The sequence below is a fragment of the Trachurus trachurus genome (assembly GCF_905171665.1).
Source record: "Trachurus trachurus genome assembly, chromosome: 11".
NCBI lineage: Eukaryota > Metazoa > Chordata > Actinopteri > Carangiformes > Carangidae > Trachurus > Trachurus trachurus.
The window spans coordinates 12,974,950-13,001,002 of NC_139904.1; the positions used below are offsets into that span (position 1 = coordinate 12,974,950).

At 42.1% G+C, this 26,053-nt stretch overlaps 2 protein-coding genes across 4 annotated transcripts in view; one reads left to right on the forward strand and one right to left on the reverse strand.

Moving 5' to 3' along the window:
- epha10 (EPH receptor A10) overlaps positions 1–4,812 on the forward strand; it is a gene marked incomplete at both ends in the record, with an annotated part of 144,544 nt that extends 139,732 nt beyond the window's left edge. Inside the window, 5 exons of the mRNA XM_083982249.1 lie at positions 264–350; positions 836–988; positions 3,289–3,479; positions 3,603–3,767; positions 4,698–4,812. Of these exons, the coding sequence (XP_083838375.1) occupies positions 264–350; positions 836–988; positions 3,289–3,479; positions 3,603–3,767; positions 4,698–4,812 (711 nt within the window). The remainder of the gene's footprint in view (positions 1–263; positions 351–835; positions 989–3,288; positions 3,480–3,602; positions 3,768–4,697) is intronic.
- Positions 4,813–9,348: 4,536 nt separating this feature from the next.
- On the reverse strand, positions 9,349–25,031 carry LOC310993674 (prolyl endopeptidase). 3 transcript variants are annotated; one of them, XM_083982102.1, is made up of 16 exons: positions 24,793–25,031; positions 21,688–21,762; positions 21,463–21,596; positions 21,225–21,355; positions 20,896–21,105; positions 20,671–20,792; positions 20,468–20,573; positions 19,263–19,454; positions 17,278–17,475; positions 16,223–16,326; positions 15,792–15,928; positions 14,995–15,089; positions 14,740–14,871; positions 13,853–14,009; positions 12,993–13,297; positions 9,349–9,452 (listed from the first exon to the last, which is right to left on the reverse strand). In XM_083982102.1, exons 1-15 carry the CDS (start codon positions 24,832–24,834, stop codon positions 13,003–13,005), a joined length of 2,130 nt encoding a protein of 709 aa, XP_083838228.1. In that variant the 5' UTR covers positions 24,835–25,031; the 3' UTR covers positions 9,349–9,452; positions 12,993–13,002. The 3 variants fall into 3 exon arrangements, with proteins under 3 accessions (XP_083838228.1, XP_083838227.1, XP_083838229.1); XM_083982101.1 differs by lacking the exon at positions 9,349–9,452 and having other exon boundaries at positions 12,598–13,297; XM_083982103.1 differs by lacking the exon at positions 9,349–9,452 and having other exon boundaries at positions 12,598–13,297; positions 24,798–24,989.
- Between the last annotated feature and the right edge of the window lie 1,022 nt (positions 25,032–26,053).

A 26,053-nucleotide genomic window follows, 5' to 3' on the forward strand; every position in this document is an offset into this window, starting at 1 on the left:
GCGTGTGAGGATGAAAATGATGAGATGATACTGTCGAAATCTGCTTGTCACCTCAAAATTTCACTTACACCGGGTGTTTCTTTTGTTATAAGAGCCCGTCTGTCAAACAGTGGTCACGTCCTGGAAAACGGGACAACAAGACAATTAGCTCTTGTAAACAATCAATATTCCTTGGTGCGATAAGAGCTTCACTCACGGGGGGTCGGTTTGCTCTCACACTGAGATCCTTTCCCCTCCAAATCTGAACCAGTTTGTTTTCTCAGGTGCTGGTGAACTCCAACCTGGGCTGCAAGGTGTCTGGCTTCAGACCCCTGCAGGAGGACAAGATAGAGGCTATCTACACCACACTGGTAAGAGAAAGAGCATCATAAAGCAGAGATCAGTGTGTGTGTGTGTGTGTGTGTGTCTGTGTGTGCTGCAGCCAGGGTGTTACCATCACTGGATATTTTACTTTATAATTTCCCATTTAATGAAGCTCAAAGTGCTGGAAAGTCTGTTGGTGTGAAGTTCACATATGTAGAGCTGATATTTTTAATGAGCCTTGGACCAAGTGAGAGTTAACACGTGTCATGTCAGGTTCAGGTTGAAGTCTTATAATTAAGCTTTCACAAAAAAAAAGAAAAAGATATGAGTGCCTTTTTTTCCCTGGATATTTTTGGGTTCCTCTCAAGGTGAACCCACTCCTCTAAAGATTCTTTTGATCTATTGAAAATGCGTTCAAAGCTTTTCAAAGAGAATATTAAAGCTTTATGTTTTGTGAACTCTCCACACCCTTTTTTAAAAATATTTTATTCTGGCTCTGCTGTGTTTTACCTCCACCTGCTCTGTCCGGCAGCACGGAGGGAAGAGCGTGGTGCTGTGGACCGCTCCCGAGGCCATCCAGTACCACCGCTTCTCCTCAGCCTCAGATGTCTGGAGCTTTGGCATCGTCATGTGGGAGGTCATGTCCTATGGAGAGAGACCCTACTGGGATATGGGCAACCAGGATGTAAGTAGAGAGAGAGATTATTCTCTCCACTTTATACTCTATACCCCCCCTCCCCTTCATTTTTCATGTGAATATCTGCACTTTACCAGCCTCCCTCTCTCTTTCACCTCCCTCTGCTTCTCTTTATCAATGAACTCTGTATCCGTGCCCAGCTCGGATCTTATTAAAAGAAAGCCAAGAAGCCACAGTACCTCTGAAAGCTTTTGCAGGGCATAAGTCCCCCCTCTTTAAGTCTGCATCAGCTCCATGACCAATCCTGTTTTCTCCTAAGGACGTGTTGACCCCCTTCCAGTGGCCTCCGCCTGTCCCCCATCCTGCTCTTAAAAGTGTTGAAAATCCCTCTGGAAAAATTCAGCCTTCTTTCAGGAAATGTAAAGCATTCGCTATTTGAGGGGTTGAAGAGATCTTTCAGTCGATTGGACCCTGCCACTCGTCACTTGCACCCTATTATTTCCAAGTCAGTGTGGGTGTTTTTTTTGGGGGGGGGGTTTCCCTCTTTGCCCTTCAAAAAGAACACAATATAAAGTTTTCATTCTGCATTTTGAAGGACATCACGCCTCTAAAGCGTAGACGAAAGCATGATGCAAGAAAGAGATGAGAGTAGATTTTCTTGTTACTGAAGCCAACAACACACCGGGAATTAAATATCACCACAGCTCGTCGTCATCACTTTAAAGGTAACCATCGCTCATCGGGTCCAAAAGCTGCAGCATGCCGATGCCCCTCTCCAATTAATGTCATCGGATAATAATGTGTGCACTCTATGCGGACAGGAGCATAGTTAAAAAGCAACGGATTATTAGCATGTTCCACTTTTGAATGTCCAAAATTAATATGCATGAGTTATTCAGGAGGGCACGTGAATAGCCGGCTTTTCTTCTTTTTTCCTCCGGTGCCCTTTCACAGAGCAGAAGAAAGTTTCCTCTCAGCCTCATTCATGTTATCAAACTTTCCAATTGAAGGGGCAAAGGTCAAGCTTGTAGAGCGCCGGGGATATTAATCCACTTTAAATTGATACATTATATCATAACGGAATTGTTGCTCGGCCTGTCCACCTGTGATCCGTCGTGCCCTTTACCTACCAGCTTTGATTAAATGGAAAATGTCAAATGCTGAAAAGCATTTTATGAATGCTCTTTAGTGAGATAGGAGCTTAAGGGGCTGAGAGGACGGTGGAGTGGGGCACCGGGTGAGTGCGCAGGAAGAGAGAAGAGATCGTGTTTTAGGAAATTATGCTGCTGATGGACGTTGTTCGCTCCACCGTTATTTCCTCCTTTCAGGAGATTGTATTCCTTAAGAGTGATTCTGAGGGGGGTGGGGGGCAGATTGTATGTCTCTGGATATACTGGGAGAAGGGTGGTGGTGGTGGTGGTGGTGTGGGGCAACATTAGTTTGATGGAGGAACACAGAGGAAGTCTGGGAGGAGGAGGGGCAGGTGGTGGTGCTGCTTTCAAGCGCTGACATTTGAAGACTGTGAGGCTTCATGAGAGTAGATGAAAACTGCTGAGCAGAGATGAATCACTCCCTAAGTATCCAGTGACGTATCTCTGAGAGGGGGCAGATATGATAGGAGCAGAGATGAAAATACTTTCACTGTGACATCTCTGTAACATCGTTTCTAATTTAGACCTGTGGTGACTGTTGTTTTTAATTTACAGGTTCGCGGTGTGTTATATCCTAGAAAATTAAATACTAATGGCACAGTTTTCTGCTCTCAGGACCCAACTATTGTGATACTCAATCAAATATCCTGTGGAGTGACACTGAATATCCTGCAAAGAGACCTTTTTAACCTTCCTCTCCTCTCTCTGTGATAATAGCTGCCTATTTTTGCTCTGTGGTTTATTGTGAATGCGGTCGACAGATTAGTATTCAGTTCATATTGTTGGGGAAAGCAACATCTCATCAGGTGCCGCCTTAATATAAGTAAGAAATTACAAAAAGCAGAGCAACGCACTGGAACATTGTAGGTGGTGCAATTAGTGACAGGAGAAAATGAAAGCCCAGCACTTTCCTGCTCTTATTTATCTAGGACCTGGACTGTCCAAAGGATTCTATTCTTGGCATCTAAGCAACTAAAGAAAAAAAATGTTTTAAGTACCTTACTCAACTTTTTTAAAAAGTAGGACACAACTTTTCCTCATATCTCTTCACCCGCCCCCCCACTCCACCTGGCCTGACCAGTCACAAACATGCATGTGGGGGATTTATCCATTTATAGTATTATTCGCACTGAAGAAAATCACAGTACTAATTCTAAGATGTCAGAGCTGATATTGATTTCCTGTTTGTGCGTGTAGGTGATAAAGGCCATCGAGGACGGCTTCAGGCTGCCGGCTCCCGTTAACTGCCCTCCACATCTCCACCAGCTGATGCTGGATTGCTGGCAGAAGGAGAGGACAGAGAGGCCCAGCTTCAGCCAGATCCACTCGGCCCTCAGCAAGAGCATTCGCTCGCCCGACGGCATCGGCTCCTCCACGCTGGCACGCAGGTACGGTCAGGTGATCTACTACAGGCTCAGTGAAGAGAGGGCTATAAACATTCACTTCTGTACATTTCCAATCAGTGTAGATCAGCCCTGCTTCTTCTTTTTCGTCTTCTCCTCCTCCTTAAGGACCCTGAGTTCATCCATCACTCTAGCAGAACGGCCCCTCCCCTCCTTCCCGTCCTTTAACTCAGTGGGAGAGTGGCTGGACGCAGTGGACATGGGCCGATACAAGGACAACTTCACCGCTGCAGGATACTGCTACTTGGAGTCTGTGGCGCGAATGACTGTACAGTGAGTATTCGCTGTAACCTTTGACTTCCTGTTTCCAAGAGGGTAGTCAAGTGTGTGGACCAGATACTGAGGCGATACAGTTACTGCATGAACTAAAAAAATCATTCTGTGGATAGTCTTTATTCTGTTTATTCAAAAGCTGTGATAAATAAAACAAATGTTGAATTAGCCACACAACAAAAAATATCTGCCAGCTATTTTAATGAGCAGTTAATCATAATTCATTTTTTAAAGCAAACCCCCAAATGTTCAATTATTCTAGTTTCTCCATTGTGAGGATTTTTCCTGATTTTTCCAAATATTTTTTTGGCTTTAAAGACTAACATAAACATAGGATTTTTGAAGTCCAATTATTATTATTTTTTAAATGTTTTAAATTGAATAATTGGCAATGAAAATGATTGGTTATATAATAAGGTAAATGTATAAGGCAGGCAAACATTAAATCTTAAATGTTAAAGTTCTTGGAAGCAATTTGTTTTAATTAAAATAAAAAAAGTCAATATCTGTGTTTTTTTTTACATGAGCTAGATACAGTCTCCATACAATTACAATTTATTTGACACATCTGTTTCAAACAGTGATTTAACTCCTCCCCTTGGCTGCGTTCTTAGGGGTGTGTCTACACTGTGACATCACTGAGTCTACAGGTGCAAACAGAGCACACCCACCAGTGACGTGGCGTGTGTTTAGCGACAGACTCTGCTCATGTAGCTGATCCACTTTCATCCAAGTTTTATCAAAGCGATTTTACACAGCCACAGAGCTACGGTTTTTTTTCTGACTGATTAACTGTTTATAAATGAACCTGTAAATCTGAGCGTAAAATAATTAGAAGTCAGCGACTCGAGCCTCTGATATAGACTCCAATAAATTTCACATCTTTCCAACTAATCTTTGTAACTCTGGATCTTGTGTGTGCTCCCACAGAGACGTACTGAGCCTTGGCATCACTTCCCTGGAGCACCAGAAGCTCATACTGGCGGCCATCCAGACCCTCAGAGCCCAGGTCATCCAAATGCACGGGCGCGGTGTGCAGGTATAACGGACTGTCCACGCGCACGCCGAGTCTGGCACTGCTGCTGCTGCTGCTGCTGCTGCAGACAGATGATGGGGTGGAGAAGAGGAGGGAGAGAGAAAGAGAGAGAGAGAGAGAGAAAGAGAGAGCTCTTCCAGACTTAAGGAAAGATGAGCAGATCTTTCGGTAAACCGCACTCCTCTATTTACTCCTCCTTCCCACACTTCCTCATGCCTTCCTTGATCCCTTCCTTCCTTTTTTTCTACGAGTCCCCCGCCCCCCTTCTCCCCCGGCCCCGCCTCTCGGAGACGAGCAAGTGTTCCTGTTGTGATCGGGGGGGGGGGGGGGGGGGGTGGGGGGTGGGGGGTGGGGGGGGCAGCAGAGGAGTGATGTCATGTGACTTGTTTCTTTTTTTGTGTGACCTCTATCTGCACTTTGACCTTCAGTAACTGTGTTAGCTCCATCTCGCTGGTTCCAGATCAGTGTGTTAAAAAAGTCTCTAAACTCTGTCTGAGGCCGCCGGGAGATGAGATACACTGCACTGCAAAAACACACGCACATACACAAACACTCACACACAGTTATGAACCAGTGCTCAAAGAAACATTTACATATTTGGGTGGAATTTCCCTTTACCACAACATCAATTCACTTAAATAAAAAACAAAACAAAGTACTTTCAGAGGCGGGAACTATTTCACCGGCCTTGGATCAAGTAACGCTTTCCTCAGAACTGGCTCCGCTGATTTCACATCAAACTGGAACTGGAACTTCTTTACTACGAGGAGTCGGACACAGAACCATGTCGTTGTACATCAGAGCTGATCTGGTGTGAGACGGTGAAGGAACATCTCTGAAGGTCAAACCTGGCTGGAATGTAAAACCTGTGGCGTCAGAGCAGCAGCTTAAGAAGACTGTGCTGTCCCATGTCAAACAGTGGAACGGGTCTAGCGTACTGTATAGCCCTACATACGGTATATGAAGTGTGAGCTACAGAGAGGGGTGTGCGATGATGTTCTGTACTTTCAGGAACATCAGCCCACTTCTTCTGTTTTTCCTTTTTCTGTTCTTTTTTTTGTTTTTTGTTTTTTTTTGGGGCCTCTGACAGTGAAACAAGCGCTGCGGGACACAAAAGGGTTCGAAGTCGATTGTTCGCTCATCTTGTCGTACGCCACTGTTCGTTTCGCTTCTCTCCACCATCGTTTCTTTTCTCCCTCAGTCCGTGCTCTCCACTTGTTTTTCTTTGCACATTTACAGAGTCTAATTCCGGCCCCCACCCACCCACCCTCACACCCCCCTCCTCCCTGCTAGCCTGCTGGGCATCATCTCGGTACCATAATCCTCCTTCTCCAAAGGCTCTCTCACTACCATGTTTAATACTCTGTATAGGACTCAGGCCAACTCTGGAAGATGGCCTGACTCACTTATTTATCCATATTTATTTATGTTTACAGACTGTAACACAAACCTCTCCAGAAACAAGGGAGGAGAGGGGGTTGGGGGGGTGGGGTGGGTTAGGAAGGTTTATTTAACTTATAGTATTTAAAAAAAAAGAAATGTTAAGCAAAGCAGTTGTCTCTTCTTGTTTTGTTTCCGTTTTGATTTGTTGTTGATTTTTGTTCTATGACTGTGAGCTCACACCTGAGCAGATGATAGTTGTTTCGACAGGAAGTGAAAGGAACACTGGAGGTTTTTTTTTTTTTTTTTTTTTACTGTCAGCACACAGTATCTGTGTATTCTCCAACACGACACTCAACACTACAGTTCATTTCAGGTCCATTATCATTGGATTTGCCGTCTACATTACAGTGTGTGTGTGTGTTACAGTACATTATTACAGAATGTCTCGAAAAGAAGGAAAAGATGTTTGTTTTTCTTTGTAGCCGTCAGATTCTCATGTTTTTTGCTTTTACGTTGCTGTTAATATCAAGCCCTGCCATATGATACGACGTGGTTGCACTCTTTTCCCAGAATCCTGTACAGTGATCTGCCCCTTGCCTTTTCTGTTTTCCTATTTTACATACACACACACACACGATAGTTGAAGAAAGGAGTTTTTTGGGGCATTATTTCAACCTCATACAGCGTCACAATCGAGGGTTCATAGCATTTTTGACCAGGATATTGTAAGAGGTTTGTATTTGGTACAAGATGAGTTTCTTTTCTTTCTTTTTTTCTTGTACTCTCCTTCTTCTCTCAATGTAACTGTTCTGTCAAATTAAAATAAAGTCATCTGTCCTTATAGATGTTCTCACGCACATGTTGACATATCTGGAGAAACACTCCGATGGTCCTTAACACACACACATACATACACACACAAAGACAGACTAAGATGCACACACACACAGTCACAAACAACAAACAACAAACTGGACCTCGCCACCACGATGAATGAAACTCAAATTGTCTCCCCTCCCCCCGCCCACCTCTCTGTTACTGTGACCATTATGATATGTTTAATACTGTAAATATGTATTTGAAAATGCTAAATCTATTTTTATAATTTGTTTGAAGAACAATGTGTTGAATATAATATCTGCTCACTGTGTAAGGGTTTTATTTGTCTGAATTTAGGGCCATAGCTGAGAAACACTGGTGTTTGGAATATAAAACTGAAAAAAAAAGTTTCTTTTTTTTTGTTGTTAGTTTTTGATGATTTTTACCTGTTAGAAGAAAATCTGATGGCTGTTGCAATATTGAAATGTGTTATTAAAAAATCTCCAATATGAGAAAACACTCGTCGTCCCTGACTTCTATTTCTGAAACACATATCTGAAAACAATCTTCAACTAATAATAAAATTACATTTGTTTAAAAATATAACAATTTTTTAAACTAATGAATTCTATGACAATAGAACAGGTAATTTCCAACAGCTCAGTTTATTGACTTACTGGCTTCTGAAAGATTTGGATCTCACTGGTTGCACATCCACTGTTTGATTTCTAAATCTATCTCTCAACATTTGAGTGTACAGTGACAGAACGAAATTCTGAAACTAACTATGTATAGTATGTACTACTGTAACTCTAACTCAATATAGTAGATTTGTTCTGAATGACAGCTTTCAGCATCACAGTTAGATCTTTTTTTTCCCAATCTGTGCACAAATGTCCAGCTAAATACATGTACAGTATACAGAACAACCAGTTACATGCTACACAGAGTTGTTGAGAAGACCATGATTTTTCTTAAATAAAAACAGCTTTTTGCCTATTGCACATTAAAGGTTCCCATCTTCTCAAACTTGCAATTCAAGGACTTAAAAAAAAACTTCCCCGGCCCAAATTCTCTTAAATTCAAGGACCCAACACAGCATAATCTGGGACATGAATCAAGGTTAATTACTGTTTCAACGCCAGGAGAGATAACATAGAACCAGCACCACAGGAGCTCAAAGACAACTATTAACAAGAGTGAATATACTGTATGAAGCCTTCCCTACTGTGCTGTGTGTGCACTGATGGCACATTATACACAGTATTATATCTAACACATGTGCAGAGAGAAGCTTATAGCAAATGTTAATATATAAATAATTAATGTCTAATGTTTTCTATTGTTGCACAGAATATAAGAAAATCAAGCATGAATATCTGTTTTTTGAGATTTTGTTTGTAGCATGAACTAAGACACAGGAAACACATCTGTTTAAACACTCGCCCACATATCAACTGTTATTTGCTGTAATGCTTAATTTTAAGTGAAAATGTGAAACTTCTATTCACTGTCATCATGTTAAATGGAGCCAAGCCTCTTATGTATCTGAGAACCTCCTCAAACGCAACAAAAACCTACAGGGCGGCCGCATTTCACAGTGAAGCTCTGCTGGTTTCAGTGTGAGGCCTGAGGGAACAGGGTCATCGCACTTTTAACTTCACTTCTGGTGCTAAGAAATGAACCGACGGCCACTCTCTCTTCTCTAACCTAAAGGCCGCCTGAGCCTCTTGTACTTATCTCTGTGTTTCCAGGTTAATGCCCTGGATCCACTTTATACCAGCATTCAGCTTTCAGTTACCTCTCCCAGCCTACTTCTGTGAGCTCCACCAGGCTTCTCTCTCTCTTTCTCTCTCCACTCCACCATGTGAACTTATTATTTCCCTCTCTCTGTGCAGGACTGGGGTTATATTACTTACTGCTTTATTACGCAACGCCCACCTTTTGCACCAGCAGCGAGCATATGGGAAATTATTGTAAATGCAAATTAACTTTGCGTGGGATTGCTGTGGGCAACTGTGTGGGTGTGCAGAAGTGGGCGCACTGGTACGCACTTCTGTGCCTGTTCAACATGGGTCGTGTGTGTGTGTGTGTATAAAACTATGTGCAAATGTACTGGAAGTGTGTTGCCAGTGCACGGGCATACATCTGAGTATCAGATCTTTTTATTTATCTCATACAGTTGCTGCAGCAATCCATACTTTTTATATTACAGTCTTATTGAAGTTGAGGATTGGAGTTTGAGACTTAATGAGTTTCATCTCGGAGCCATCGCTGGATGCTGCTTTCTGAACCTCCCACGCAATCAAACATCACCTCTCTCAGACGCTGCTTAGCAGACCCTCGCTGAGCAGCATCTGAACTCGTGCTGCAGTAACACCGGACTTGGATAAATCATTATCGGAGGCTTATTGTGGACTGACACTAGCTTGTACTCATGATGTAATCTGATGAGGAAAAAAAAACACAAAAAAAGATTATTTACAGGTCTTATTTTTGTCTTTTGAATGATGCACTGCAAGTGTTTCAGTTGGATGAAGACAAAAATGAAAACGGTATAAAATAAACACATTAAAAAACATCTGATCTACATCATATAAATGATGAAATCCAACAGCCTTGACACTTGACTCCTGCCTGCTGCAGGTCACAAGCCACCTCAGCAGCTGCACACATGCTAAACGAACCGAGGAGCGCGCCTAATCAGCTGCCACGGCCTCCTATCTCCCTGTGGTGTGATATAATAATTGCTCTTGGTTTGAGTTTGATGTCTTAGTATGCAAACAGCACATCCCACAGTAACCCTCCTCGGCGACGTGGCAGGTTCCACGTTAGTTGGTGTTTTATTAGGCTTCTCACGGTTGAAGCGTAAATCTCCAATCAGCTTTGCCTATTTATTCACTGTAAATGAGACTGGGACGGAGGATGGGTAGGGTTCAGAGTGGGGAGTGGGGGGGCTCTTCTGAGAGACTGAAGGGAAGGAAATCCCTGTTTCAAAATGCAAAAAATACGAGACTGGAATACCTGAGAAATCACAGTGAAATCAGGCCAGCACTCAAAAGACATGTGTAAGGCCTTTGAATAATTTAGAGGAAATTACAAAACGCTACATGTGATAATAACCTTAGAGCCAAAACGGTCACTTGATAAATAAGTGAGTGTGAGATATAAATGTTTGATTCAAGTTTTGAGTCATTAACATAATTTATTCTGTTATATCACTGTAAACTAAATTATTCTGTTTTTTTAGCTGTTGATCAGACATTTTACTGTAAGACGTCACCTAGAGCTCAGTGAATGGCTTTTGATTTACTATTTGTTAATTTTTAGAACCTAAGAAATCTATTAAATACATAATAAACAGATGTATTAATGAAAATAATGATTAATTTTGGCCTGAACTTACAGGTTCCAGCTTCTGCCCTGTTTTATATCTTCATCTTCAAAGCTTTATCCCTAAGATCAAACCTTATAAAAAATAAAGTAAAGAAGATTTTACAGTTGAATAACAAAAACTTGAGACCTGAAGTGTGAGAGGAAGAAACAGCAGAGAGGCAGAGGAAGAGGAGAACGGATACAAAGGCGCACAGGGAAGCAGATGACACCTCTGTAAAGACATTAGTGATTCCCAGCTGTGTGTTGAGAGCCCCCCCCCCCCCCCCCCCCCCCCTCTCTCTCCTTCTCGTCCTCCCTCTATCCCCTGCTCCCTTTGCTCCGTGTGAAGATTAAAGTGAGCGGCATAAAGGGGAGAGAGCGGTCCACCTCTAAGCTACTGTGAAGGGGAAACTTCCTCCAGCACAAAAGTTCTGCTCTCCGCTCTTTGCCAAAGCGTGCCGCAGCTCAAATCGGCTTTTAGAAATTAATCCCTGCATTATGGAGAGAGTAAAGTAAACAAACGGGAGGACAGGATGGGGACCTGGGAGCGTGAGACAACTGGGGGAGGAAAGGAGAGGAGCCGTGAGACGGTGAGGGCTTTGTAGGTGAAAAGCTCGCGGTATTCCGGAGAGAAAGAGAGATGTGAAGGCCGTGTGTGCTTCTACATGAGAGGAGGGAGAAGGAGCTCAAGAGGTGACGGGCGGGTGGAAGGAGGAAATGAAGCAGCACGAGCCCGAGCAATCCTGCGGGACACTCCTGGGTGAAGAGCGTCACAGCCTTTTTGCTGCATGATCTCAAAGCCCCTTCTCTCTGTCTCTCATATGTCCAGCTTATTACTGGCTTTGTCTTTCCGTGGCTTCATTCAACCACGTTTTCCCCCGTGGCAAAGAGTCATTGTCTGCAAATCCTCCTCCTTCTCTTCTCTGCCTTCCCGCTCTCCTTTTCCCATCCTATCTCTCCACTGAGAGGTGCTGCTTAGATAAGGCCTGGGGTTCAGTCTGACGAAATCAGAACTTCCCGCTGAGCCCAGATTAAACTCTGAGTGACCGAACGGACAACTTCTCTCACTTCCCCGTGGTTTGGCTGGGAAGGAGTTTCCATCTCTCTTTTTGACAGTTTAAACACTCGTCTGTCTGGCCGCCTCTCGAGGCTCTCCATAAGTGCACTTTAAGTCTCTCACGGCTTGTCTGCTTGTTGCCTGTCTCTGTCTCACCATATATCTGCCGTCTATCATCGCTCTCTCCCTCTCTCAACATCTCTGTATATACTCTTCAGATCTTTCCACCTCTCCCCACACTTTGAAACTTCACAGCTCCACACGTCCACTCCTCATATATACAACTCCTCTCTCTTTGTCCTGTGTTTTATACAGATGATTTAACCCCCCATCCCCCTCCTTCCACCACTACCACATGCAGATAGGCCAGTAGATAAACAATAAGGGATTTAGCAGAGTGGCCTCCTGCTGTTTGTGTGTTTTTTTTTTAATCCACAATCCCTCCCAATGAAGCAGCCGAGCAGAATGACCCTAAACTGACATCAAGCCTTTGACCTGGAGGTGTTGAGTTTACAGCGGGGGTTTCTGCAGCCCCACACTGCCACTTGGTGGTGGATGCAAGGACATCATACAACAAAGGAGCACCACAGTGGTTCACCTGGTAGTAGCATGTGCCATGTTGGGCCTGGTGCTGATCGCAGCGGCTGTGGGTTTGAATCTGACCGGTGGCTTTTTGCTGCTTGTCATCCCTTGACTTTCCTGTCTACCTCCACTGTCCTATCAAAATAAAGGCTTAATACCTGACATAATAACTTACATGCACTTTTTACAGTTTTATATTTTTCCTCCGCGATGTTTCATATTTTATTCTGATACTCAGCATGTTAAAATTTTATGTACAATTCATCTGATAATCTGCAACAATAAAATAAATTCTGCTTATTTTAATGTACCAGTACAGTAATAATATATTTTAGAGGGGAGAGTAGTTTTTTTTTTTTTTGTTGAAAAAATTACAATTATTAAAACTGTTGTCATTAATAATAATAATAATAATAATAATAATAATAATAATAATAATAATAATAATGATAATACAGGTGATTTTCTGTTAATGACTAAATCTCTCACCCACGTGCTGCACAGATGTAGTTAGATGGACTTGGAGGGGCTCTTGACATTTGGGATACTACAGATTATATAATACGATGGGACAATGCTCATAGTGCAAATAAAGGTTTTATTGAAGCTTTTCAAATTCAATTTCAATTTTACAATGGGTAGGTTTAAAAAAAATGTCATTCTAGTGCATTAATCAAAGGTTAAAGTCGTCGACATTTAAAAGCTGTTAAGAAGCAGTGTTACGATGAGTTGTCAGGTTGGTATCATACTGTCACCGTTAGTTATTATCATTAGCTTTTTTTTATCTTTATCTTAGTTTAATCGTTAACTGTAATTATCCATCTCTTTTCATTTAAACTCTTCCTTTGTCCCTGGATATTGATCCTCTAGTTTATGGATCTTATTTCTGTAGTTTTAATGAAAACAATAATAAAACAAGTTTAAAGAGTTATCATCATCCCTTGATAAACGTTTTCCCATCTGTAGCGGTTACCTCCCTCTCCTCACTCCTTCCAGCTGAGGCCCAGGGTCTCAGCGATGAAGGAGAAGATGTGAGCGTCCTCGAGGATGGCTTTGGCGGTGGGTTTCCCTGCACCGTGACCACTCCGGGTGTCCACCCTGACCATCAGGGGCTGACGCTGCAGGGGGCTGCTGCCAACGCCGTGCTGCAGGGTGGCACAGTACTTGAAGGTGTGCAGAGGCACCACACGATCATCATGATCTGCTGTCAGAAGCAGGACGGCGGGGTAGGGAGTGCCAGAGTACGGAGGCTGGGGCAGGTTATGGAGAGGAGAATATCTGAAGAGGGGGTGAGAGAGAGAGAGTAGGTGGAGGGGGAATGTGATAAAACACCAACAATTAAAGCTGATCAACAGCAATGACTTGACCAGAGTGTAGAGGATAAAATCCACACACTTAATATTTGATTCCCAAAGTTTTTTTGAAGTGGGGTTGTATGAGCTACAAATGGCCACTAAGTATAATATCTGCAGTGCCCCCCACCCCCCACTGAGAAACACCAGCAATACACTGCTGTGAATGAGAGTTGGTTAGTTCCAGATTTTTTCCGACTAGCTGATGTATTGTAGATTTTTACTTTATATCGTTCTCTTGAACTGGTGTATTATTTTGAGATGGGACTTCTCGTAGGCGGCGAAACTACACAGATTAACTGTCCCTCATTCATTGCCTGTGTCTCGGTGCAGCGCAGTGCGCCGGTGTATACTTTGTAGCCATTTGTACCTCATACAACACCACTTCAAAAAGACTGAACCATCTCTTTAATGTATTCTCATGCAAAAGTGTGTTTGTGGTTATGATTTTGTGTGTGTGTGTGTGTGTGTGTGTTCATACTTGCTGAGCCACTTGAACTGCTCCGGTTCCTCAGAGCAGCCGTAGTCGGTTGTCCAGGCATGGCCGATGGTGAATTTGTGGAACTTGAGCATATCCATGACCCCGACCTCTGCCACAGCACAGCCGTACAGGTCTGGACGCTGGTTCACGCAGGCCGCTGTGTATTTAAAATTTTTGGTTATAGATTTAATTTTCTTATGAATGCACATACACGCACATATTTTCGTCCGCTTTACTTCACACTGCAGGACACAATCACTCCTAAATGGCCACTTACACAACACAGAAGAAGACATTATTTGGGTTTGTGCGATGCCATATGGCAGTCGCTCTTTGGTAAATGATGTGACTAATCACTGTTTAATGTTCTGTTTAATTGCTTAATTAATTGAAGCTAAGCAGCTAACTGCTGTTAGAAGAATTTGACATTAGCAATTATGACAAAAAAATGCACTAAAATAAGCAAAAAGAAAAAAACAGTGATCAATGAAGCTGGGACTTACAACACAACAGTAATCTTAGCTTCGGGTTTTTTTTATTTATTTATTATTTTTGCAGTGTGGGAGTTGGAGGTTATGGGGGGTTGACTCTGTGTGCCGTTAGTAACCTCATGGGTTAAACTGTGGGAGCTGGGCTGTTAAATTGAGAAGAAGTCAAAGTAAAGCTCCATGACCAGAGTCCAGCTATAAAAAATAAAGTGCAGGGCTCCCACACACACACTCTCGGCTCCTGAGTGCAACAATGCAGAATAGTTATATACCTTTAAACCCTTTTCACTTTCTCTTGCTCTCTCTAACCCTTTGGCTTTATCGCTTAATTTCCCAGTACATAAAAACATACATAATGCACACACACACACACTCAGACAGAGCTCATCCTGCACTTACCCACTAGCAGCCCTCCATTAGAGGCTCCGTTGATAGCGATGCGACTGGCTGTGGTGTACTTTTCCTGGATCAGATACTCTGCTGCACACTGGAAGTCATCAAAGCAGTTCTGCTTGTTCGCCAGCGTTCCACCTTCAAAAGCACAACAGTTGTTTCACTTCAGATTTAAATAATAGAAAACTCACTTTTCATGTTTTCTGTGTTAACACTTTCTATCTCTCTGACGTCAGGAGGTCAGATCTCTCCTCCATGCACCTTTGTGCCAGGTGAGGCCGTACTCTCCGCCCCCTCTGATGTTGGCCACCGCCAGTATCCCTCCCAGGTGTCTCACGAACAGCAGGTAAGCAACACTGACAGAGACAACAGACAGAGGCAGGAACAGTCAGTGCAAACAAGTATAAAATAGGAAAAACACACAAGAAAGATACAATTATGAATGAAAGAATCACAGAAATATATTTTTATGAATTGAAATGGCAAATGTAGCTTGAGTATTCTACTCAGAATTCATTTACTTTAAAAATCCCATCACTACGTTATATTTACATTTATATCACATAGGGTACACAAAAGAACACGCAGCTCTTTATCAGTGGGGCAGTGTGCACACAGTCTAGTTTTTCTCAAGCACCGACATATATTTGCATCATTAGCTGATCGTTAACTGTGCAATCAGACTCCAACCAGACCCTCGTGTTTCTGTCCTTGCTTCTGAAGTATCTGCAGAGACGGCTGCTTTGTTTACAACAGAGGCGAGTACGAGCCATCAGCCCAACTCTCGTGTGCTTTTCAATCAGAAATGTGTTATGTAACACTGATGATGTGTGATTTTACACTGATTGTGCATAATTTATGTTGTGGAGGGTCAGATGAAATGTTGGTTTTCTACAACATTTCTACTGCTGTTTCATGTTTTACACAAAAACTCCCATTGCTCACAACAGTCTGTATTTCTGGGGACAAGATCAGTTACCACATCTCCAACAGTTTTTAAGTGACATTTAGTAGAAAGTGTAGTTGAGAGATTCTGGGTAAAATGACTTTGCACTTACTTGTAGTACGGTTGTATGGAGTTCTCAAAGCCTCCATATCCATAAAGGAAAACAGGATGAGATCCATCCTTCTTCAGACCCTTGGCATGGACTAAGAACATGGGGATCTTGGTTCCATCTTTACTGGGATAAAAGACCTGAGAAGAAATTAGAGATTAGGTTTTAGAAAACTCTTAAAGGGGAGGTTGGTGTTATATTTTTTATCTGATCTCCTTTTGTCAGTTTTTCTTGTTTACAATGAACTGTTCACACATACAGACCATTAACCACTTCCTCAAACATAGTAAGTGTGCAGTTTGGTGGAAATTGATATTGTCACACAAACGTGCAGAAAGAGGATGTTTATCGTCTTTCTGCACAGAGCAAATGAGCAAGTGTGAGGTCTGCACTACAGAAACATGTAGAGAAGATAAAAACAGGGGGGTCGTTACCTGGGTGGTCTGGTAGTCCTCTTGCTTGATGCCTTTTACCTCCACCTCCCTGAACACTTTGGGCTCTGGGATGGGCTCACTCAGGTCACAGTGGTAAATGATACCTGGGGACCACAGAACCAGGTTAGACACACAGGTTAGAGGCTACTGCAAGTTAAACTAGTTAAACAGCAACAACATATAACTGGTTGTTCACATTTAGTAAGAGGATTTAAAGGGATAGTTCAACATTTTGGCAAATGGAGGCTCATGGAATTTTTTGGTTTCCCTCATCAAACTAATCAAATCCAACAACTCCAAAACGCTCTCATGGACAAGCTGTGACCTGCACATTCACCACGCTGAGATAATAACGGAATGTTACGAGACTGAGTTGTTTTCGAGGTAAATTCATGCAAAACCGATGATGCATGTTTTTCGGCAAGCAGCTTCTGCATTTGCCTTGAAAACAACTCTGTCTGGTAACATTCCGTTATTATCTCATAGCGTGGTGAATGTACAGGTCACAACTTGTCCACCAGAGCGTTTTGGAGTTGTTGGATTGTGAATTTGATGAGTTTGATGAGGGAAACCAAGAAATCCATTAGCCCCCGTAGCGTAGCTTTGAGCAGCTCGTGGCTCTGCTCCGCCATTCTGAAAATAGCTTGCACCGACAACTAAAGGTAACAAACCTACTGCTAAAACTATAGGGATTATGGCAATAGGTCAATTTGCCAAAATGTTGAACCATCCCTTTAAACATTCTGTATATTTTCTTACACGTGATGTAACTTTTAAAAGCAGCATTAGAAGTAACGGCTGCCATTACAGTAGCAGTACAGCACCGACTTTAAAGGTGGAGCTGAAACTTATTGATAAACCTATTAGTCGATCAGGAGAAAATTTAACTGCAGCACTTCTGTAATTCACTGGCTCATGATTTTGAGATGTGACTGTCCTGTTGTCTTGCTTTAGTGCGCTCTAAAGAGATTTCCCATATACAGATGTTCATTACAGTATATTTCATATGGGAATAGTGCAGAATAATAGACAGATGTATCAAATGACTGAATAACCTGGTGTGGTGAAGGAGGTGAACTTGTAGAAGAACTCAGAGTGTTTCTTCTTGCAGCTCACACCGGCCACTGTGCCAACGTCCAGTGGCAGGTCCCTGACCACTTTGCCTGTGGACAGCTCGTACACCTGCAGGATGTCTTTCACGTCGTGGACGTAGTTGACCAGCAGGTGGTGTTGGTTTAGACAGGAGACGAAGCCTGCAGAGGGATACAAAGAGGAAGTGGTAAACAGTGAACAGACAGTATGTTGCATGTATGTTATGGTGCAAACTAAAGGAGACTGTTCCTTGTTCTCTGTCTTCCTTCTCTGCGCTGCACATCTACAGAGGTATGTACTACTAATTTACTTTATTGATTCATCTCGTGAACTAGGGATGAAGGCAATATACCTCTTAAAGTCTCTTAAAATGTTACTGTAGATATTCAGCACAGCCTTGATGCAGGTACAGACTTTTGCTGGAAACCCTTTCCCACCAACAACCAGCAGAGGGCAGACAAACATGCTGTCAGCTCCTTGTACTGTAAGTGCAGGACTTAGCTCAGTTGGTGGCAGTGGTGATACAGCAGCTGACTTCTCCTGGTTACCGTCAGTGACACAGTAAACAGAACTCCATATAAGGCATATCGCTTTGAGTGTGGTTAGTGTGAAGACGACGACAACACAGGTAAAAGTGATGAATCAGTGAAATTCTGATACCCACAACCACCAAGGACAAAGTTTTGGTGTACATCAGTGATGTTGCTGGGCATTATCAGAGAAATTAGGTTGGACCTGTTACAGTGTTTTTGTATTTTGTTATTATTTGTGTGAAACTTGGACGTCATGGGACGCAAGACAAATTTCAGAGTGATCTGACAATAAAGTATTATCTTATCTTATCTTATCTTACATGGCCATTATAGGAGAATTATTTACATACAAGGCATTTTTATCAATTAATTATATATGGAGCCATTCACTGGCCATGCATCTTCAAAAGTATTACTTGGACATATTAAACATAGAATAACATCATATTATTGGATCTAAGTGCCAGCTTTCAAGTGTGGATTTCATTGCTCACAGTGACTGACTGTACTGCTATGGGACGTGCAGATACACAAAATTAAGTGCAAACTAACATGTAACATGCTTATCAAATTTCAATACTTCCATACATTCATGTTTTATATTATTACAACTTTGTTTTACATTTATCCGTTTAAAAAACAGCTTTCACCACCCACAGGTGTAGGTTTAGACAAAGACAAGTGTGTTAATAAACCACTTATCTGGATACACATTAGTTTAGTTTAGTTTATTATTATTGTTGGACAGCATTTATACAATTCATATCCTGGAAATACTGTAAAACTGTCCATTCATTTAAATTATTTTTTTTTAATATATTTTCGTTTTTGGTTCCGTTTGCATTCCTTATTTTGACATTAGTACTGACGTGTGTGTGTCTGCGTGTGTGTGTGTGTCTATATTTCCCACAGGAAGCGTGGATATTCACTTCTGCATGTTTCATTGATCTCCAGGGACTCTTACCATCATCTGAATGACGCATAGCCAAAAAAAAAAAAAAAAAAAAGACAATGTGCTGTTAGACCAGATTTCACTTTTTCAGAAGAGTTCCCCCCTGACGAAGGTCGCGACCACAGAAACAAGAACTTCCAGTTGCGATGACTGCACTGTCATCAGGACAGAATTCAGTGAAACAGCGTTTTGCAAGATTTCAAGGGCTAAATAGTGGAACTACGATTCCACGTAGTCGCCCTTTACGTGCTTCTCAGGCTTGGTGGAGTTTTCACACACAACAAGACAAGCCCAGAGCTGTCATGCCCACAAAGGCCTGTTTTACAAGCCAACCACAAAATTGCTTTATGAAGTCTCAGACTTATCAAATTTCGTCTGTAGTGACCCGAAACTGCACAAGTGAACCACAAAGCAGGCCCTCTGTCTGACTTCATGTTCTAATGTAATTTGCATTAAGTCTCACCCAGGACATCCTTGTCATGCTGTGGTAAGAGGGTGGTCCAGTGCTGCCTGTCTGGCTTCTGGATGTCTATGTTGATGAGACAGTATCGAGGGGCATCCAGGTTGGAGCGGAAGGTGAATACAGTTCCCTCGTTGGTGATATAAGAGTACTGGGCTTCGAAGTTGTCCACAAGTTTCACCCACGGAAGAAGCCCTGGAGGAGAGGAGTGAACAAAATGGCATTACCAACACTGACCATTGGAAATTCCACTTTTTTTATGGCTTTTCTCTCGGTGGCATTATATTCAGAAATTTACTATGCAACTCTCTTACACTGAAAGTTTCAAAATCCCTGTTTGGGGGGCGAGAGACATTTTTCACAGCAAAAGTCAAACCAAAATGAATTTGGAAATCTCCTCATCTGGTGAAGTAACAGTTGAGTCACTGCCACTGGTTTCAACTGCTCTTCTGCTGATAAAGCACGTCACCGTGTTTGATTCAGCTATGGAGATAACATCTATGGCTGCCCACGGTCTATGGAAAAGCTGGCGTTGTCAGAGATTAAACATATTTCTACTCATAGAGTACACTACATGTGCCCACAAAGCAATATCAGACTGACAAGACTGAAACTTGACAGCTCATGTTCTCATAGTGAAGCTCCTGTGCCACTAATAATTACTGTTGAAACAGAAATTACGATTTTGAAAACGGATGTAAGGAACCTTATCTGCTCCAAGCTTCTCAAAAAAACAGGATTTACTGTATTTCTTTGTCCCTCTACCATTTTATTTTATTATCATTTCTATGATTTCATGATAATGAATATGTTAGTGTTTTGAACTTTTACGAACAAATCAAGATATGAAGACACCACCAAACATGGCCAGTATAGTCAACTAAGAAATAATAATGATTTGCAGATGCGAAACCTTCATAATAAAAAGACATTTCCTTCTCATGAATTGCTTTATTTTATAGAGGTAGCTGTCCGACACCCTTTTGGATCACTTTGGGCTTCAGTGCTTGTTGATTCACTCTTCTTCAAATCAACCTTAATGGGGTTTATTTTTGTGTTACATCAATTTAATATAATTTATTCTGGGTGCGGGTGAATAAATAGTACATCAAAGCAGACCGGAAGTTTTAATCAGTACATGTTTTCTACAAAAACACACACACACACACACACGAACTGTAAGTTGAGTTTACATCAGGAATACAGACCTGTGATGCCATTAGGCAGCTGCTGCAGGTCACAGTACCACAGCTGGTTGACAGGCTCACAGCCCTCAGTGATGGACAGGACCGCATATCTACCATCATCTGATATCTGAGCCGAAGAGAAAAAAAATAAAATAGGTAGAAAATTTTAGCTCTAATGGTCTTGATTTTAATATCAAGTCATTTACTCATCATTGGGGACTTACAGTGACTGAGCTGTGCCACTTTGGATGGTCGGGGAACTCAGCGACCAGAATGTCCTCTGACTGCTTGGTACCGATGACGTGATAGTAGAGCTTCTGATTGATGTTGCAGGTTGTTTCTGTGCCTTTAGTGAAATACAGAGGGGTTAAATATTCATTTACATATCACATATTATTTGTATTAGTCTTTCTGTGTTGGTGCATTATTCTATTCCTATCCCATCCTACCATCTGTTTTTCCTTCCTGACGCGGGTAGGAGTTGTAAAAGATGCCCTTTGCATCGTGAGTCCAGGCCAGACAGCTGAACTTCACCCTCTCCAGTACATCAGGCAGAGCGCTGAGGTCGTCAGCCTTCATGAAACGCACTGTCACCCAGTCTGAGCCACTGCTACTCAGACCATATGCAAAATATTCACACTCCTCCGAGAGACGACCCACTGGATGGAGAGAGAGGGACAGAGGGTTAAAGGAAAGCCGTCAGCACTGTAAATCTGTGTGTCTGTGTGTGTGTGTGTGTGTGTGTGTGTGTGTGTGTGTGTGTGTGTGTGGGGCTCACTCTTCAGTGCCACAGTGCCATCTTCAGAGAGTTTGTTTGGGTCGAAGAAGACAGTGGCAGGTGCATCCAGGGAGTCCTGCACATAGAGCACATCCTGGTTCTGGAGGCCTTTGTTGTGAAAGTAGAAATATCTGAAAAAAAACAAGAAACTGAGTCAATATCACGCCCGCACTTTGTTTATTTAGTCATTAGTCATAAGTGCAGTGTTTTTTCAATCTGTGCAGCGCTTATCTCTTACCTCTGCCCTCTTTTGTAAGGGCAACTGTATTTGGGATAGTCATAGAGATCAGTGAGGCGTTGGTGGAACTGAGCTCGGACAGCACATCCCTCCAGATACGGCATGGTCAATTTGTTCTGCTCCTCAACAAAGGCCTGAAATACAGAGGGAGAGTGCAGAAGGATGACATTTGGAGTGTCTACGTTCAGAGGAAGCTTTAGTTTTCTGCCCGAGATCATAACATACCATTGTTTCAGCACTATCAGGATCCTCCAGCCAGGCGTACGGATCACTGATCTTAGTTCCATGGTAGTCATCCACCTGTTGATCAGGCACACAGGTTAAACAGGAACAAAGTACAAAATGATACAGGCACAATCAAAACAAGTGGGTTTGATCTCTGGCTTCTCTTGACAGAGTTGGCATCAGCATTTCTAACTGTCAACAGTGGCGTCAACCTGTGGTTTGTTGGCACTTACAGTACATGCCCCGTAAATCCACCTAGTGTTAAGTTAACTAATTAATTATAGTCTTTCTTGTTATATTTTCCCTGCAGCAAGCAGCCGAATTCACATGATTTGCAGTGACGGAAGCAGATGTCTGCACAGATGAATAAAGACATTTTAATTGATTTTGCCAGAACTGCAGCCAATTTCCTGAGAATCACTTCATCAGTATTCCTGAGAATACAAAACTTCAGTTTGGCATCAATCAAAGAAAATCAAACCTGGGGCGGTGCGTGGCGCAGTGGTTAAGGCCGCCGGCCGCCGCCCCATGTAGAGGCTACAGTCCTCAACGCAGGCGTCCCCAGTTCGAATCCCGCGTCGGGCAGACCTTTCCTGCATGTCATTCCCCCTCTCTCTGCCTCCCCCTTTCCTGTCTATCTCACTGTGTGCTATCAAATAAAGGCAAAAACGCCAAAAAATATACTTAAAAAAAGAAAACCAAACCTGTACACACCCACTTTTATGGTTTTTGGTTAGCAAGTTCTCTGTCTGTATGTCTCCAGTTTTAATAAAAAATTGAGTGAAAGTGGTTTCAGAAAGGCAAAGTATTCATTGCTTATCTACATGGGCATTTTGCTGTTGGTAGGACCCATTTAATATTGAAAGAGAACACAGTATTGCCAAATAGTTGAGATCATGAATTGCTATTGACCCTGAGGACAGGATGGAAGTCTCACTCACATGCACTGATTCTCAAGAAACAAGGGAGTGGGATTCACAGAAAAAACAAGTCCTACACTGACTGATGGTTGGTTGAAAACCCACACATTTCTGGAAGCAAACCTCCGGAGATTACAACATACTATGTGCTAGTCAGAAGACCATATACCTGAGTTTGTGTCCGAACGTGTCTCTTTTTATTCCCATTCATATACGTATGAGGTTGCAGGGTTAAACATATAAGTTTGGATCAGGGTTGTTAATCCTGCTCCTGTATTCATTCACACCTAACTTTCAAGAAGTGTTTTTTCATTCCTCTAATGGTCATATAAAAAAGACTCCATAAAAGCTTAAAGCAGAAGTAAGCGGAATGTTTGTGTTAATATAAGTCTTAAATAGTTATATCTTCCAACAGCAATCACTTATATAGAGTGTTTGGTCCGAAACACGGGTCTGTCAGTCACTCTGCTCTGCTGTAAGCCGAGGAGAAAACTTTCCTTGTATCCTACAACCTGCTTTAATAAATCAGTAACTATTAATACATGCTGTCATTCTTCCGTTGCGTTATCTGAGACTTGATACATGCACTATCCTGTTAGTGAGGTCCCTAATTTACCTGCTCCAAGGCAACTCTCCTCTTTTGAAACATTTCCCTTTGTTTTGTTGCGTAACTTTGTCGCGTCTTGCCAGCAACTCAGGCAATCCTTTTTGTTTACTATGTTGTAATCTGAGAGCTCGGCTGTTAAAATTGTGATGCCATGTTAGTGACAAACACAACTGTGCACTACAACGTGCACACATCTCCATACCTAGAAGTGAAGAAGTCTTTATTCTTTCTGGGACACACAGAAGATAATAATTCTTTAAATAAGATTAATGTATTGCTACAGTAAATTGATTAACAGAAAATGAAATTGAAACAATGTCATTAGTTAGTTTAGTTATAATTTTTTATTCTCTTTGTCAATATCCGTGTTAGTATGTTTAATACCTTTGTAATTCACTATTGTCAGGTATTTTATTGATTAATTGATTGAGAAAATAATGAGCATATTTACTTAGAATGAAGCTGCAGATGAGTAGTGTTAAGGGTAACAATTATTATCTTGTTGATAACGTCAGTCAGTTATTCATCGTTAATCAAGGGATCTAAAATTTCTTTAAGGGGTGTGTGGCGACGCTGGAGGAGCGATGACTCTGGTCATGAAAGGCCCCTGGAACAATACACACCGTCAGCCAATCGCATGAGTGTGGAGAAGCTGCTGATATCACTGTGACGTTGTTTTACAGACTGTTAGTTTTACTTGATCCGGACTGAGCGGCAAATGCGTGAAATGCAAATGCTGCGGTGTGTAACACATGAATGACTTTTACACTAGGCCTTGAAAGTTTTGTTTTTCTTCCACCCTCATCACAGTGCACCGTCTCCTCCCTGAATTTCACTGACAAACTCTCTTTGATACTGAGTGACCTTGCTTTAATCTCTTTAAGGAAACAATCATTGTTTTATTGATGATGCAGATCAAGTATTATAATTCCAGCAGATAAACTCTCTGCAACTCTTTCTATAGAGTTAAAATAAGTAGATTAATATTTTCAAGTGTGGTGAAGGCCTGGAAACCTGTTTTATACCACCATGCACCAGGCAGGACATTAGCCTGAGACTCAATTAAAAACAGTGTTTTCTATCTCAGTGTGTCTCTAATCAATAATTTGTTTATGGGGGGGTGGGGGGGGCTAAGACTCGGTATCATTAAAATCATGGCTGAGGCCCTGCACACACAAAACACAGGGTGGTCCACAGGATCCTGAGGCAAGGCAACTGTCAAACGAACAAAAAAAAAAGAGCGTAAGGAAGAAGATGCTGATTCACGTTGACGTCATGACGCGGGGTGTTTGTTTTACTTCACCTGGACCGCGCGGAAGTGCGACGCTTATGGTTTCAACACTTGTCGCTACTTCTTCGCGTGTTACGTCTCTGGTTACACCACTTGAATGAACTTTTTCACTCGCTCTTAAAAGTTTTGTTTTTTGTTCCGTCATGTTATCGCCATTCGCCTCCGTAACTCCCCCTCCCTTTATGGCTCTTCTCTAGCTCTCTTTCCCTCTCTTCCTGGTCTCGCTTTTCCTGCTATTAAATCACACCGACAAACGGACAGAGATAACAAAACTCTTCGACACTGACCTTACTCTCATCTCTTCGGGCAGCCGGGTACTTAAACGCCATGACGGGGTTTTCCTAACGTGCTCCTCTGCTTAGCTTTTCTCTTACTACTTGCTCTTTTTTATTTGTGCTTATCGTTCTCAATGCAGCGCCTCGAGTAAATCAATGGAGGCTCGAAGTGAAAGTGAAAACATTCTCCCTACGCGTGCACGCACGCACACACATACACACACGTGTACGTTTGCACGAACAGCCCGGGCTCGTGCAGCAGCAGCACACAGGAAATGATGTGGCGTTCAGGGGCACAGCCGTCGTACGTGCTGTGGCGCATTTGCCAAATTAAAACGACATTTTGCACAATTTCAAAAAACACCCTACCCTACCAAATCATTACCCGTGGAAAAATAGTGACGTACCTGCACAAAGAAACCAAATACATTTGCAGCATTTGCCATCATTAGGCTACTTTCATGGTCGTTTGTTGATCAAATGTGTGATGAGTAAAATCATTTTTTAATTTCATTATATAAGCACTGATGGTGTGGAGTCAGTATGCAGCTACTGAATCAGTGTATTAAAATAAAAAAGCAATGCAAATGTACTTATTCGTTCTTTGGAGTGAACACAGTGGTAGTGTTTTTTTTCCTCCACATCTACAAGATTAAAGGTAAACAAACTGACGAACCTCATTCATTGCTCTGCTCCTACTTTTTTTGTACACTTTGCACAAGGTTGCATTTTTTTTTTTACTGTAAATGAACACTGGCATTGTGCAATAGGCCCCTATGGCAATCAGACACGCAATAACACACACTACAACACTGAAACCAGAAGCATGTGGTGCACCTGGGTGTGGAAAAAAATAGCATAGCCTAATCTCCAGACCAAAATCAAACAAACAAGATGATGATGATTTTATTGGAAATAAAAATAAGTATAGATACGAGTCACAACTATAAACACAGTAGCCTATAGTTTCAGATCTCACGGAGTGATTTTGTGTTTACGTATTTGTGCCTCACTTTTTCCCCAAGAGACATGAAGCAGTTCCAGTCAGTCTAAATGTAAATATTATTAGGCAACACAACCCACGTCATTACATCACTTAAACTGCACCCAATTTGTTGTTCATGAATTTGACTGGAACAGATGTAAAACAACATGTTGAGACATTACACCTCCCGGATTAACGCCCCCCTGAAGATGGTAGAACGGTTCTGAGACAGAAAGAGAGAGAGAAGAAAAACAGAGTTTCAGACGCATAATCTGTCTAATCCACAAA